Source organism: Salvia hispanica, chromosome 3 (genome assembly GCF_029641045.1).
Source record: "Salvia hispanica isolate PSC_SH4W2 chromosome 3, Shi_PSC_v1, whole genome shotgun sequence".
NCBI classification, from domain to species: Eukaryota; Viridiplantae; Streptophyta; class Magnoliopsida; order Lamiales; family Lamiaceae; genus Salvia; species Salvia hispanica.
Window position 1 is genome coordinate 29,157,621 of NC_142694.1, and position 15,665 is coordinate 29,173,285.

Here is a 15,665-nt window from a genome sequence, read left to right on the forward strand (position 1 = left end):
AATTTTAGGACGAAATGCGTTTACATTTCAATTTCTCCCGAATGGTTTAAAGATAAGTGAAAAAGGTGGGTGTTACAGTCCTAATCTTGCATCCGTTTAACATATGTTGTAAAGAAAATATACTAAATTTCATAAATATTCCTACAAGGGTGAATCTAGATATGTATAACTTATTTTATGGATATGATTATTTGTTCTCATTGAGGTTAATTCTGTGATTCTTTTGTTTGAACTCATGAAAATAATGTTGATATAAACAATCTAATGATACTGTGTGAGGCTAGTTGTAAACACTACCTACACTTAATCAAACAGCATACAAATTTTATGAGAAGAAGGGATATTCTTGTGTTTCTTGATATGTGCTATGCAGGAGTTATTGTCATTTTTAATATTCCAGATGGCTCTCCGACCACGATACGACATTTCTGGAGTTCGCCTTCGACTACCTTCCTCCCGGCCTCTGCCACCTCGGTCCTCTTGATAGCGTCCTCAATCTCCAACTGTAAGTCCTCACTCTGCTTCAAGATCACCTCTGCCTTCTGCGCCGTTTCATTCTGGCTCGCCTTTATCTTGTTCAAGTCGACCGTGAGAGACTGCACTTTCGAGTCAGCATTGGTTCTGCTTTCCTCGATCTTGTGGTTCATGGTCTTGAACTCTGCGACCGACAGCCTGATCTTCCTTGAAGAGGCAGGTCCCGGGCCTTTCAAGTTGGCTGCGCTGTTTGCTTTGGGAGAGTCTCGTATCTGGTCGTCTGCGCGCTTTTGTGCTGCCTTAGCCTCCTCGGCCTCCTGCAACGCGAGCTGCAGCTTCTCGTCTGTTTCCTTGGCTGTAACCTTTGCCTCTTCGGTTTGTTGCCTTAGTAGTTGGACGTCGTTGTGGAACTTCTCTGCTTGGCTTCGTTCCGTTTGAACTTGTGCTAGCAAATTATCGAGAGCGGACTGCATTTCCTCGCGTATATTCCTAGACTGGGCCGTCTCAAGCTCGACCGTCCTCTCAGCTAGGTCGAGCCTCATTTGCTCGATATCCAACTCTGCTTCCGCCAGCTTCTTCTCACACTCGGTGTGGTCCCTCTTGAGCTTTTCCAACTCCTGCTCGAGCGACTCAACAGTGGCGCGTAGCGAACGCTCCTCAGCAAGGAGCTGCTGCAGCTCCTTCCTAGCGCAGTCGAGCTCACTGAGTGCAGTCTGCAACGAGTTGAGATCGGATGCGCGCACATCATTGAGCTGCTCCTGCAGAAGCTTGATGGCCTCGGTGGCTTCCTCGAGCTTTCGCCCCAGATTCTCTTCGGGCGTGTAGACCTCTCTAAGGGCCTTGATTTCCATCTCGGCCACTTCCTTGGCGGACTTATGCACGAGCAAGTGCACCTCCTTCTCTGCGATGAGCTTGAGGTGCTCCTCCTGCGCTTGGAGGGAGTCGAACTTGACTTGATCGAGAGCACGACGTAGCATAGAGACCTCTTTCGACAGCATGCTCTGCCTGTCCCCGCTGGCTTTGGTGGATTGTCGCGCGTCCTCTATCCGCTGGAAGGCGGTCAGTTTGGCCCCGAGGGCTGCATCGAAGTCTTGTCTTAAGTTGGCGAGCTCTTGCTTGGCCACGATGAGCTCGCCCGAGGAGGCCTTGTAGCGTTCCCTCTCGAGGTCGAGCTCAAGCTTCCATGCGTCGTTGCCCATTTGAGCTTCGGTTTGCTGCACCTCCAGCTCCGCGGCTCTTCGTTTCATAGCCTCTGTGGCTTTGATGGCTGCTTGCTTCGATTCGCTGAGATTTTCGAGCTTCCCGGTTAGGTCCTGGAGAGCAAGGTTGGCCTTGTGCAGATCTTCTTTAGCTTGTGCCTTGTCATTTTCTGCACTTCTCAGCTGATCTTTGTAGAATTCCAGCTCTTTAATTACCATGTGATGTTGGGTCTCTCTTTCAAGCAGTTTTTGCTATGAATAATTAAAAATACCAATTGAGTGAGTATAAGGAGTACATTACTATAAAAGAGTTTTTTTTTTTTTGCTATAATACCAATTCAGCTATAATATCATTTGCAAAAAATTTTAAAAAAATATTACTCACACATCTCTGAATTGTATTGTAATATTGTGAAAAGAATTTTACATTTTCTAAACTATAAGAATAAAATACCCATTAACAATTTTATTTATTTATTTTTGTTCACATTTCTCCTCTCCTCTCAACTCCCTCTTCTTTATTTTAGATTAATAGATATAATGTGTTATATTTTCATCCAAATTAATAACAAAACATTCTCTTCATTCTAACTAAGATGACACATTTCTCAGTCGACAACATGATTTTAGGAAGAAGTACTGTGTAATTGTTTTTTTTCATATTATTAAATAATGAGTAGAAGAATGATGGGATAAAAAAGCAAATAAGTTTGACAAAAATATATCTAAGAGTTTGAGGGCATTTTTTATCAAAAAAAATTCAAAAATCATTCCAGCGATATTACATAAAGTTCAAAGATGTATGATAATATTTTTAAAAAATAAGGGCAGCAAATAATATATAGCAAAATTATGAAGTAAAAATGTAGTTCTCATAATATAGTGGTAAAGTTGTGGTACCTCTTCGGCTTTAGTCTTCTTGGTGACGGGTCTTGCTCTGGGTGAGATACTTTCGCCAAATAAACTAACGGCAGCTTTGACCGATTCAAAGGGTGCGCGTGTGTCGATTTCTCCCACGTCGGTTTGCGGAGATGACGATTCCACTCGTGCAATTGTACTCGGAGTCGGAGATCGAGGTGATCCAAACCCATTTTGTAGGTTTTTTACTGAGAATCCGAACATTATTATTTTGTGCCTTCTCCTACACACTGCAACACACTAAATATTTCATGCATTTTCATAACATTACACTCTTCCAGTCCTGTAATAAATGTCCCATTTTATTATCAGATCAATTTTTATAAAAAATTGTTTGACTCTGTAAAGAAAATTACGTAGAAAAAGTTAGTGGAATATGAATCATACTTTAATGGGCATTACATAGTAATTCATAATATTTCATCATTGTTTTACATTGATAAAAAAAAGTTTGAAGTTTGCATAAATAATAAAAATGTTTCATTCGCGTTTTAGTTTAAGACATTTCGTCATGCATGTCTAAACATTGTTAACTTTGTACGTACGAAGAAATAATGATGAAACATTTTGTACCAACATGAAATAATAATGAAATATTTTGTATAAAAATGAAACAATGTTAAAACATTTTTTATATCATGTGCGCAAAAGGTTGACATTTTCTAAATACGATTGATGAAATGTACAAAAATCAAACACGGATGAATTTTTTGTATTATTTATAAAAAATTTAAACATTTTGTACTAATATGAATAGTGTAATTACCTCGAGTTTCATACTAATAAAATGTGAGTATAATAAATCAGTAGAATATGAGATCCATACACCACAAATTAATAAAATAAATGCTGATAATTATTTCTTTTCCTCAAACCTTTTCATCTTCAAGAAATTCATACCTAGAACACTTTTAAATCAAATATATAGTGCACATTTCCTTCACTAACCGACAGCAATCCTCCCAAATTCTCCCAAATTCTGGAAAGGCAATGAGAAGAAAATTCATAACCAATTTAACAGATTGAAGAATCAAATTGGATTGAATTAAATTAAAAGGCAACTTACTGGAACAATCTAAAAGAATGGACAAATGAAAAGCTCCAAACTAGATCAAAGAAGAGAGACAAATAGAAGCTCAAGTCCTTTTCTTATTGAAATAAATTGTAATGATACGCCGGGGGGAATTTTCTTAATTGAAATGGAAAACTGAAATTTCTTTCTCCTCCTAAAAGCTAAACTAACAAAAGGAAAAAACTATGGAATTAGAATGATGGTTAATAATATGATTTTGGATAATGAGAGTGTTAGTTAGAATTTGTTGGGTGATTGTGATGAAGTTGTGGTATGTGGAAGACCAACTTCTCCGGTCTCATTTTAAAATGGTATTCTCTCTCTGAATTTTCGGCTATTTGATCAAACTTTTTACTATAAAATATGGTTTTAATAATTATGAATTATCTCTAATTATAGTATATTAATTATGATGACTATTCAACAATACTCAATTGAAAAGTTGAAGGAACACATTGAACTATATCTTGGTTTGGAACAAATCCGGCTACAATATTGTAACACAATGATCCACTTATTTAGATATTTTAGCAAGAAACTTAACTCTTTGTTTATAGGTGACAGATGAACTGATAAAGTGCCGCTCAATTGATAAGAAACTTTTGGTACTTTCCACTGACTAGAATTCTGTTGCGAATACATCACCTTCTCCTTAAAGAATCTAGCCATCTACCATCTTTCTCTTTTACGTTGTGGTAACCATGATTTATTTTCTTTAGGTTGAGTGATTCCGCCATGGATCACCAACGAGGTATCGCACTCTCTTGTACTCATGTGTTGAACTCTTCAACTCATAGCTGCCTACAAGTGGAAATTCATTCTTCTTCAAATTCGTCACCATCTCCTTCTCAATCTTTTTCTATCCTTTCCTCTTCCGTCTTCTCCACACTTTTCTCTTTTCCTTAGAGCATCATTAACACTAGGGGCCGGGCCGCAGTTGGGTCCCGGCTAGGGGTGGGTAGATACGATATATCGTATCGAAAACGTTGTATTGTGTATTGTATCGAAAATATCGATATGAGAGAATTTCATATCGTTATCGTATCGAAAGTTTTGATATATCGAATTTCAATATATCAAACTTTCGATATGGATAATATCAATATCATTATCGCATCGATATTTCGATATATCATACTGAAATTCGATATATCGTTAAGAACGATATATCAAAATATCGTTATCGTATCGAATACCTGTATATCGAAAAATATAATTTCAAATTTGAAAAATAACACAAAAATTAAATGGATTTATATATATTTATAATTTTAGACTTCAATATGTATTGAATATCAATATGTTTCAATATATACAATATATATTATTTCGTGTGTTCGATATAAAACGATATATCGCAATATAAGGAAATTCATATCGTTATCGTATCGAAAACTTACGATACGATATCGTATCATGTCAAAAATTACGATATATCAAAAATCCGATAATTTTTCGATATTTTTCAATACGATACGAGTGATATATCATTTTTTCGATATTTTTTCCCAGCCCTAGTCCTGGCCCCGTCACGCAGCGATAGAGGGAGGCATTTTCCGGCCTGGGCCGGTCCCCGGGATGCTCCCGGGCCCGTCCCGGCTTGGCGTTAATCATGCCCGTGCCGCTGAAGGTGCGCCCAGGCCCACCGTTGGATGTTTCCGGGCCGGGCCGCAAGTCCCCTCCTTTCGTTTTTTTAGTTTGGAAAAGGAAGAAGAGGGAGGAAGAAGAAGAGCGACGGAAGAGAGAGAGGGGAGAGGAAGAAGAAGAGCGATGGAAGAGAGAGAGAGGAGTGGAAGAAGAGGGAGGAAGAAGAAGAGTGACGGAAGAGAGAGAGGGGAGAAGGAGGGAAAAGAGGGAGGAAGAAGAAGAGCGACGGAAGAGGGAGTGATAATTTTATGTTTTCATTCTATTTTTTTTTTAATTTATAATTTTGTATGTCGAAAATTTATTGTTTTCGATTAAAAATGAATTTTTCGTGTTATAATTGTTCAATGTGTTCAATTTTTACAAGTAAAATAGGTTGTAGTTGTGAATAGTGAAATTTAATAGTTGTAGCCTGGGATTAGACCTGCCCAAGGTTTACCGAACCGGCGGTTAAAACCGAAACCGTAACCGCCGATTACGGTTCCAAACCGAAACCGTAACCGCCGATTACGGTTCCGAACTGAAACCGTGAGAATTTACCTGAACCGAAACCGTCGATTATTGAACCGTGGTTCGGTTCAGGTTCAAAAAATTTCGAACCGAAATCGTGCCGGAACCGCTGGTTCTGGGCGGTTTCAACCTGGAACCGTGAAAAACCACCGGAAAATCATGAAATCAAGTCGGAACCGCAAAAAACCGATGGTTCGGAACCGTGAAAAACCGCCGGAAAACCGTCGGTTTAGAATCGAAACCGAAACCTGCGGTTTTGGAACCGAAACCGTAACCGTAACCGCGAAACACCCTCGCAGTTCGGTTCCGGTTCAATAATTTCCAAAACCGTAATCGGTGGTTGCGAACCGTAACCGCCGGTTCCTGAACCGTAGGCACCTCTACCTGTGATGAGGGTTAATAGGTTAGAGGAGTTGTGACCTGAGACTCAAATCTAGGGGAATGATGACGCGGAGGGGACTTGGGCCTGAATCCTTTAATGATGCTCTTAGAGCATACTTAACACTACGGGCCGGACCACACTTGGGTCCCGGCCCGCAGCTTCGCGTGTTGGAGGGAGCATTTTTCCGGCCTGGGCCGCACCCAGTAATGCAGTCGCGCCCCGGGGCCGCGCCCAGGGTCCGGTTCGGCTCGGCGTTGGAGGTGCCTAGGCTGTGCCCCAACGAGTCTCGGCCCGGCGTTGGAGGTGTTTCAGGCTTGACCGCAAGCCCCAATTTCTGATTTTGTGCAGTTTGGAAGAGGAAGAAGAGGGAGGAAGAGGGCGACTGAAGAAGATGGAGGAAGACGATGGTGGCTCGAGGTGTGCGAAATGCTTTATTAATTCGTTTATTTATATTTGGGTAATTATCAATGATTGCACAATTGCTCACTCATTTAAGCATGGATTTTCATTATAATAATTGGTTGTATTTCATTTAATTAGGATTTAATATTTGAGCGGCTTTTATTAATTTTTTTAATTTATAGTATAATTTATAATTATATGTTGGAAATTTAATATTTTTCGTGTTATAATTGCTAGACGTTTTCAATTTTACAAGTAAAATAGGTTAGAGTTGTGAATAGTGTAATTTAATAGTTGGGTCTGCAGGGATAGAGGGGTTGTCGCCTGGGACTCAAATTAAGGGGTAATCAAATTTAGGGGAATGATTACGTGGAGGGGACTTGAGGCTTGAATCTAGGAAAGATTGTGGATGCTTTTAATGACTTTTCTCGTCAAATTCAATGCTAATTAAATTTCTCTTATTTTTTTGTCAAAGAAATTCTTCATATATGGAGTGATAATAGTTTTGAATAACATATATTATTTCACAAATTTCATAACTATTCTCTCAAAAACTTAAAATTCCGGGTTTACTAGGTTGAGAAACACATGCACCAATTGATAAGTCAGAACACAATTAATATTGTATACTCAATGTTACAGTACATAGATTTATTAATAAATAATTGCTGAGATCTCAGCTTTTAGTACATAGATTTATTAATAAATAATCGCTGAGATCTCAGCTTTCAGTAATTAGTAAGAAAGACTTGTATCATTGTAAATTCATCCAGCGTTATACCACACCAGTGTGTTAGTCCTCAAGGTTAGAAAACTTATGGATTGGCACTGCAACCTTTCACGATATATGCTAAGAGCATCCGCAGCGGTAAGAATTGCTCCGTCCGTCCGTCCGTCCGTGCCATTGGCAAGGACAAGCTTGTCCGCCAATGTACGCCGTCCGTTCGTGCCAGCTGCTCTTAAATAAGAGCACGTCCGTGCCGCTGAGCAGCCCTACGTGACACCATGTGATTGGCCAACGGCGATTTTTCTTTTTTTGTAAAAAAAAATCGGAAATAATTTTAAATAATACCAAAAATTTTTAAAAATTATATTTTTGGATTCCCAAAAAATAGAGTCGTTTATGGACGGTTTTTTGGATTTTTTTATTTTTTTTATCCCAAAATCATCTATAAATACACACATTCATCATCCACTTTTCACATCAAATTATCTCCCATTCATACTTTTTCATACTAAATCATCTACATCTTCCTCTCTCACTCAAACCCTCTCTAAAAATTTCAAAAATAGATTTGTGATAGTATTCCGGGTTTTTTTTTAATGAATTTTAATAATGTGGAAATGTTTTTATTTAAATTAAATAGTGTATTGGTGGGACCCTTGAGCTTGTCCTTAGCTAAGAGCACGGATGTGGGTGTTGTGCTCTTAGCTAAGGACAATGAGTAAAAGTGGGTCCAGGCCCATCTCCATGCTCTTATTTAAGAGCATGGATGAGGATGCTCTAAAGTCTATCTATGTCGTGAAATTTAGTTATACTTCTGTAAGACATCAGCTGAAAGACCATTATTGATTATTTGACCACCATTTAGCCTACGATTCAAAAGACTTATATGCATTTGATTAATCAACATAAATGCTTGTAAATCACAACAGAGTTGAAGCATCAAACACAATTTGACAAAAAAAAATATTTGGTTTGATATATGGAATAAAGGTGTAATATACAAGGAGGTCAAAATGCATGGAATGATTTATAGATAATCCTAACAATCTCCCACTTGTACTAAAAAACATGCTTTCAAGGTATACACTTCAGACAAATTGTCCCACTTACACAGAAGGCCGATTTAGGTTCTTGATGCATCAACTCCCCATTATTCTACGCGACTGTAAAACATCTTGTCGGCCGGATAGGATCTTTGTGAAAGGATTTGTAGGTTATCCTTTGATGCTATCTTGGTCACCTCAATGTCTCATCCGAACAGTATATCCATATGGTACTTCTTCTTAATGTGTTTGCTAGCATTGTGGCTCGTGGTTTCCTTGAGTTAATCACTACACCAGAGTTATCAAAATAAATTGTAATATTCTTTGGCATACTAAGAATCATGTTCAAGTCCATTAGGAAGTTTCTAAGCCATATAGTTTCCTTCAACTTATAAAGTAGCCACATATTCAGCTTCCATAATGGAGTGTGCGATATATTTTTGCTTCATACTCCTCCATGTCACTCCACCTCTCAAGATGAACACATATTCAGAGGTTGATTTCCTTGAATCTAGATCAATTTGAAAATCTAAACCAGTATAACATAAAGGACATAACTCAGATGTGTGGTAAACTAGACTATACTCTTTAATCCTCTTCATGCACTTGAATATATTGTTTACTACGATTCAATGTCTTTGGCAAGGATTAGACTGATATCTCGCTACCATACCTACATCAAAGCGTATATATGGTCTAGTCATATCATAGCATGCATAAGACTTTCAAAAGATAAAGGATACGAAACTCGTTTCATCTCATGTAACTCACTATGTATCTTAGGACATACTTTATCCTAAGACTAGGCAATTCCATGTCAAATAGATAATAAATTTTTCTTAAAATATTGCATGCCAAAGCGTCTAAGCACGATGTAGGATTCTTAAGATAGATACAATATTATTTCTGATTATCTCAGTCCTAAGAATATGTTTAGCCTCTCTAATATCATTCATCTCAAATTGGGTAAACAACTAATCTCTAACATTAGATAACATCTTATTGTTTCCAATTACTGTAATGTAGCAACACACAGTACCAAGAATACCACGTTTAGTAGGCATTGACAGACCATTATAAAATTATCAAAAGTTGAGAGACCATTCTGCATCTCAAATAAGTTGAGGGACTAGAATAAAATATTTCTTTTAATTTCCATGAATTAAGAATCAAAGAAAATAACATTCTTCGTTATCTCATCGTTCTAGGTTCGCATGGATACGTGTCTCGGCCAGTAGAGTGCAGAACTCGCACCTGCTCTCGGTCGTGTTGCACAGCGTGTCTCGGCCAGCAGCACGCGCACAGGGAGCTACTGCTCTCGGCCAGGGAGTTCCCGTGATTGGTGTCGGGCTCTTGATGCGCACATGCGCTCTCGGCCAGCCCGCCACCATCACACTCCCACTACACGTCGCATGTTGTCGAGTCTCCTCTACCACCGGTTAGCGTTTGGCGATGCCAGCCTTGACAAGCTCTTGGATGAGATGTCACAGCGCCAGGCTTCGTCGCTAGCCGACTAGGTTTTTGCGGTCTTAACCGGTGGTGCGCGTCGCCGCGTGATCGCACTCCCTCGGCTCCCACTGCTTCGATGTTCCCTTCATGAATCGATACTAGTGCGATCCGTCTCGGCGCAAGTGCTGACGAATCGCACATCTCGAATCATCTAAAAATTCAAGTTCTTGATTCGATTGTTCTTGACCTCATCATGCAAAAATACAAATAAAATACAAGAACATGCTTCGAAATTAAATAAAACATGCCTACATGAATTTCACGAAATTTAAATCCAAATAATCAAAGCCAAAGCATGGCTCTGACACCAATTGATGGAGTTTGCAGCGGAAAAACAAGTAAATCAGAGAGTTTAGATCTATTTAGCAGATTATTTGGACAAATTCAATTCGCGCAAATTATCACATGTATTTGTTAGAATCTATCTTGTATACAAAAACTCTACAATTCACTTTTAACTCGATTCAGTATTATTTGAGTAGTTTCGCACAAATATAATCAGTATTATTATTACATTTTGTTTGTTTGTACGTTTATAAGAGCATCTCCAATGGTCGGCTAGCGACCGGCTAGCCGATTTTTCGCGCTGGCCGATCGGCTAGCCGAACCATTGGAGGCGGCCAGCACGAAATCGGCGAGCGGACCAGCGTGGGCTGGCCGATCGGCCAGCGCCGATTTTTGTTTTTGTTTTTGTTTTTTTTTTATAAACCTATATAAACGCGATTTTTGTTTCATTTTCATTTGCACCACTTGTTTTAACGAGTTTTCTCTCTCTCTAACTTTCTGTACAAGAGCATCATCGAGCGATGAGTAACGCGGGTGGTAGCGGTGGTGGTAGTGGTGGGGATGCTGAGGAGTACGAATGGAGGATGAACGAGGCTATGAATGCCTACATGAACCGCGAGATGGAGCATGCGTAGGGTGGAACAGCAGGCGATACCTCGCCCTCCACGGGTTATCCACCGCCGAGCAGTGATTGATCGGGATCACGCCGCTGCACATCAGCGGCTGTATGACGACTACTTTTCAGAGAACCCGCGATTTCCCGCCAACATGTTCCGGCGGCGTTTTAGAATGCGCAGGGAGTTGTTTATGCGCATCGTTGGCGCATTAGAGCGTCGATATCTGTGTTTCCGCTTTAGGCACGATGCGGTTGGCAGACCCGGCCACACCCCTATTCAAAAGTGCACGGCGGCAATCAGGCAGTTGGCCTACGGAGGCGCGGCAGACATGTGGGATGAGTACCTCCACATCGATGAGTCGACGGCTCTGGAATGTCTGAAGGATTTCTGTGGGGGCGTGATAAACGTTTTCGGTGAGCAGTACCTTCGAAGCCCTACTCCCGAAGATTGTCAGAATTTGATGCAGATGCACGGGGAGAAGCATGGGTTCCCCGGGATGTTAGGCAGCATAGATTGTATGCATTGGGAGTGGAAGAACTGTCCGACTGGCTGGAAGGGGGCCTACACGACCGGCTACAAGTCAAAGAATCTCACGATAATCCTCGAGGCCGTAGCTGATTACCGGCTGTGGATCTGGCATGCGTATTTTGGGGTAGCCGGGTCGAACAACGACCTCAACGTCCTAAACTCATCTCTCCTCTTCAACGAGAAGTGCCAGGGCGTCGGTCCAGCCGTCTCATTTGTGGCCAACGGCAACCGGCATGATATGGGCTACTACTTGGCGGATGGGATATACCATCGGTGGTCGGTCTTTGTGAAGACGATCAGGCAAACAAGTGATGAAAGGAAGGCCTACTTTGCGGAACGACAGGAGTCGGCGCGCAAGGACGTGGAGCGCGCATTTGGTGTGCTCCAGTCTCGATGGGCGGCAATTAAGGGTCCAACGCGTTTGTGGGATGTCGGATGCGTTTCCCAGATAATGTACGCCTGCATTATCCTGCACAACATGATCGTCGAAGACGAAGGCGTACAACTTACTAGTTGAGCCAATGATGATGAAGCCGGTCCAAGCCACGGAACGGCCGCCCCTAGTGTACAACGTGGGGTACCTCTCAATAAAGTCGGCCGCCTCAAGGAATTTGCCAACATGCGCCAAGTGGATGCTCATATTCAACTCCAAAAGGATATAATTGAAGAGTTGTGGGCACGGAGGATTGCACGGTGATAGTTTTTTTTCTTTATTATGCAGCTTTTTAAATGTAATTTTTTTTATCTATGTACCTTTTTTAAATGCAATTAATGAATTTTCCCGTATATGTCTCGTAAATTTAATTCCGTAATTTAATCGTAATTTTAATTCCGTCAATGTAGTATTTTTTGAATTATTTTTATTGCGGCTGCCTATGGCTGGCCTAAGTAACACAGTCAGTTCTGAACAAAGTAAAAACAGTATTTCACAACCCACATAGGCTTTGACTACCTATGCTAAAGATTGCAATGATAGTTCGCATATTTCTAAGTCTTACTAAAATAAGATGACATTGGTGTGGTATAACACTGAATGGATCTAACGGTGAGATAAGTCTTTATTGCTATTTACTGAAAGACGAGGTCTCGGTTGTTTCTAAATCATTGTTGATATAACATTGAGCATACAATATTTGTTATGCACTACTTTAACTTATCAAATGGTGTAGGTTTTTCACAACCCAAGAATCCTGATATCTTGGTTAGTAGAGATTAATGTCTCTAGAGGTGCTAGTATTGTCAGTGCAATGAACCATATGCTAGGAGAGTCTAATTTGATAAATATCCTCAATAGGAATTTGAAATAAAGATTTATTATTGAAAATTGGTCCGTTAGAATTTATTTCATGAATAACAAATAAGGATTTTAAACTAAGTCCATTCTTGAAATAAATAAGATATTGATTAATTAAGTCAGTAGAACGGTTTAATTAATTAATGCACATTTATATCTTAAGCGGGAGAAATAATGTACAGAATTACTCGTAATTTGGGTTATTTCCCGCGCTAAATATATAAATCTCCATTAATTAATTATGTCTACTATGGACTTAATTAATTAACATTTTACTTACTCCAAGAGTGGACTTAGCAAGAAACACTTATTTATTATTTTATAGAATAAAATTCCAACTAGTTAGATTTCAAATAATAAAACTTTGTTTCGAGCTCTCTTGAGGACATTATCAAACCAGACTCACCTAGGGTACGATGCAACATAATAGCAATCCTAGCACTACTAAATATTAAAACCCACTACCTAAGATATCAGGATTATTGGATTGCGAGAAATCTGCACTATTTGATAAGTTAAAGTAATGCATAATCAATAGTGTATGCTCAAGGCTAAATACATTGATTAAGAAATGGTAGTTTATCAAGATCTCGTCTCACAGTAACTACTAGCATAAAGACTTGTCTTGTTGTTAGATTCGTTCAGTGTTATACCACTCTAATGTCATCTAATTTCATTAAAGTTTAGAAATATGTGAAATGACATTGCAACCTTTCACGATAGGGTAGTCAAGGCCTATCTGGGTACTGAAATACTTGGACTTGCGTTACCTTATAATGAACGACGTCCACAACCGGTTTACTAAAACAAAGACTTGGACTTGTTTTATTTCTTATACATTTCAACATGTAAAAACAATCATTAAACGAAAAAACATAACATCATTATAACAAAATAATCAGTTTTATTCCTTAGAACATAAAATAAGAGTTAAAAATATCCAATCACTCATAAATGTGATTTAATGTATACAAAACTCTAAGGTGAACACACTTAAAAAGTTCGCCCCCTCTCTCTGCAGTAGGCGAAGCAATTACCTTTCTCACTCTCTGTAGGATTTCTGCCTCTTATTTATTATAGTCCTATATATTTTGATAAGAAACTGATATCGGAATATAGTTCAAGAACCAGTCAGAAGATCCGTGGTCTAGTATTCATGAAGATCATCACGTGGAGAAGTAGCAAGCCATCCACGATTCCAATTCTTTGGAGAATCAAGAAGGTAATTTATTCTCTCAGCAAGGAGCTGCAGCAGCTCCTTGTTAGCGCAGTCAAGCTCAATGAGTGCAGTCTGCAACGAGTTGAGATCGGATGCGCGCACATCACTGAGCTGCTCCCGCAGAAGCTTGATGGCCTCGGTGGCCTCCTCGATCTTACGCCCAAGATTCTCTTCGGGTAGGTAGACCTCTCTAAGGGCCTTGATTGCCATCTCGGCCACTTCCTTGGCAGTCAGTTTGGCCCCGAGGGCTGCATTGAAGTCTTGTCTTAAGTTGGCGAGCTCTTGCTTGGTGACGATGAGCTCGCCCGAGGAGTCCTTGTAGTGTTTCCTCTCGAGGTCGAGCTCAAGCTTCCAGGCGGGAGCTTTGGTTTGCTGCACCTCAAGCTCCGTGGCTTTGATGGTTGCTTGCTTCGATTCGCTGAGATTTTCAAGCTTCCCGGTTAGGTTTTGGAGAGCAAGGTTAGCCTTGTGCAGATCTTGTTTAGCTTGTGCCTTATCATTTTCTGCACTTCTCAGCTGCTCTTTGTAGAACTCCAGCTCTTTAATTACCATGTGATGTTGGGTCTCTCTTTCAAGCAGTTTTTGCTATAAAAAATTAAAAATACCAATTGAGTGAGTATAAGGAGTACATTACTTTAAAGAGTTTTTTTGCTATAATATCATTTGCAAATCTTTTACTTAAACAATATGGTTACTCATCTTTGAATTTTAATGTAATATTGTTGAAAAGAATTTTATATTTTCTAAACTATTTAGACTAAAATTCCCTTCAACCCTTAAGAGTTAATTATTATCATTTTTTTTTTTTTATTCCCATCTTTCCTCTCAACTCCCTCTACTTTATTTTAGACTAATAGATATAATACGTTATATTTTCATCCGAATTAACAACATAACATTCCATCCATTCTAAATTAAGATAGACACATTTATCGGACACATAATTTTAGGAGTTATTGAAGTGTAAATATTAAATAGAAAGAGAAAAATATGCATATTCTAACTATACAGAAAAGTGATTGGTGTATTAATTAGATAAAACAATTGCTTTAGTATTTCCAAGACTAGAAATGTATCATCTAATTTAAAACAAACTAAAAAAGAAAACTTGTCATTATAGAAATCACGTAATACTATAATTTTTTTTTTCATATTATTTAATTAAAGAAGAGAAAAGTGATGGGATGAAAAAGCAAACAAATTTGACAAATATATATATATATATATATGGTGGTGATCCTAGGGATGTGTTAAAATAACAACACCTCTTAAAGTAACATCATACCATCATTCCTAGCCAATCATTTGTACATGTGGACGAATAATAAGCTGCCATGTGGCAATCATAAAAATTGCTCAAGGGTAAATTTTCGCGGACTGCAATATCCAATACACTAGACTGCATTTTTTTCCGACTGCAATATCCAATACGCTAGACTGCAATCTATAGATTGCAGTCTAGCGTTTATACTATTGCAGTCTAGCATATATAATATTGCAGTCTAGCGTGGTGTCACAGTGTCATTTTAAGAGTGTTGTCATTTTAACGCACCCCGGTGATCCTATATATATATATAGAGAGAGAGAGTTGTGATCAATGTCGAACCAATTTTAAAGACCGAACTAGAGATCAAATTTGGACCATTAGATCTAGTTTTTTTTATGAGATGTGCTGCTGTGAAAATTTTTTCTGCTTCATTACTAGCCCATTTTACTTCATTGTATAGGTTTATTACTTCATTCTGTACCTAATACCTTGAAACTACAATATGTTTTTACTTGCTTCCAGTAGGTTTTGAAATGATTCAACATATGTTTCATTCAAATTCATTGCCGTGGGTT

At 39.0% G+C, this 15,665-nt stretch overlaps 2 protein-coding genes across 2 annotated transcripts; both read right to left on the reverse strand.

Moving 5' to 3' along the window:
* Positions 1–211: 211 nt before the first annotated feature.
* Positions 212–2,808, reverse strand: LOC125213918 (WEB family protein At5g55860-like). Its single transcript, XM_048114714.2, has 2 exons — positions 2,574–2,808; positions 212–1,925 (listed from the first exon to the last, which is right to left on the reverse strand). The coding sequence occupies exons 1-2, from the start codon at positions 2,793–2,795 to the stop codon at positions 366–368; spliced, it is 1,782 nt and encodes a 593-aa protein (XP_047970671.1). The 5' UTR covers positions 2,796–2,808; the 3' UTR covers positions 212–365.
* Positions 2,809–9,772: 6,964 nt separating this feature from the next.
* On the reverse strand, positions 9,773–14,375 carry LOC148930520 (WEB family protein At1g12150-like). Its single transcript, XM_089066502.1, has 2 exons — positions 13,775–14,375; positions 9,773–10,005 (listed from the first exon to the last, which is right to left on the reverse strand). The coding sequence occupies exons 1-2, from the start codon at positions 14,373–14,375 to the stop codon at positions 9,773–9,775; spliced, it is 834 nt and encodes a 277-aa protein (XP_088922628.1).
* Between the last annotated feature and the right edge of the window lie 1,290 nt (positions 14,376–15,665).

Bases quoted from the DNA above. Each gene is read 5' to 3' on its own strand.
- LOC125213918 (XM_048114714.2), bottom strand. From the start codon at position 2,795: ATGTTCGGATTCTCAGTAAAAAACCTACAAAATGGGTTTGGATCACCT. The intron at 1,926-2,573 runs GTACCACAACTT...AATTATTCATAG, and splicing joins AGAAGACTAAAGCCGAAGAG to CAAAAACTGCTTGAAAGAGA.
- LOC148930520 (XM_089066502.1), bottom strand. From the start codon at position 14,375: ATGGTAATTAAAGAGCTGGAGTTCTACAAAGAGCAGCTGAGAAGTGCA. The intron at 10,006-13,774 runs GTGATGATCTTC...GCGATTCGTCAG, and splicing joins ATGGCTTGCTACTTCTCCAC to CACTTGCGCCGAGACGGATC.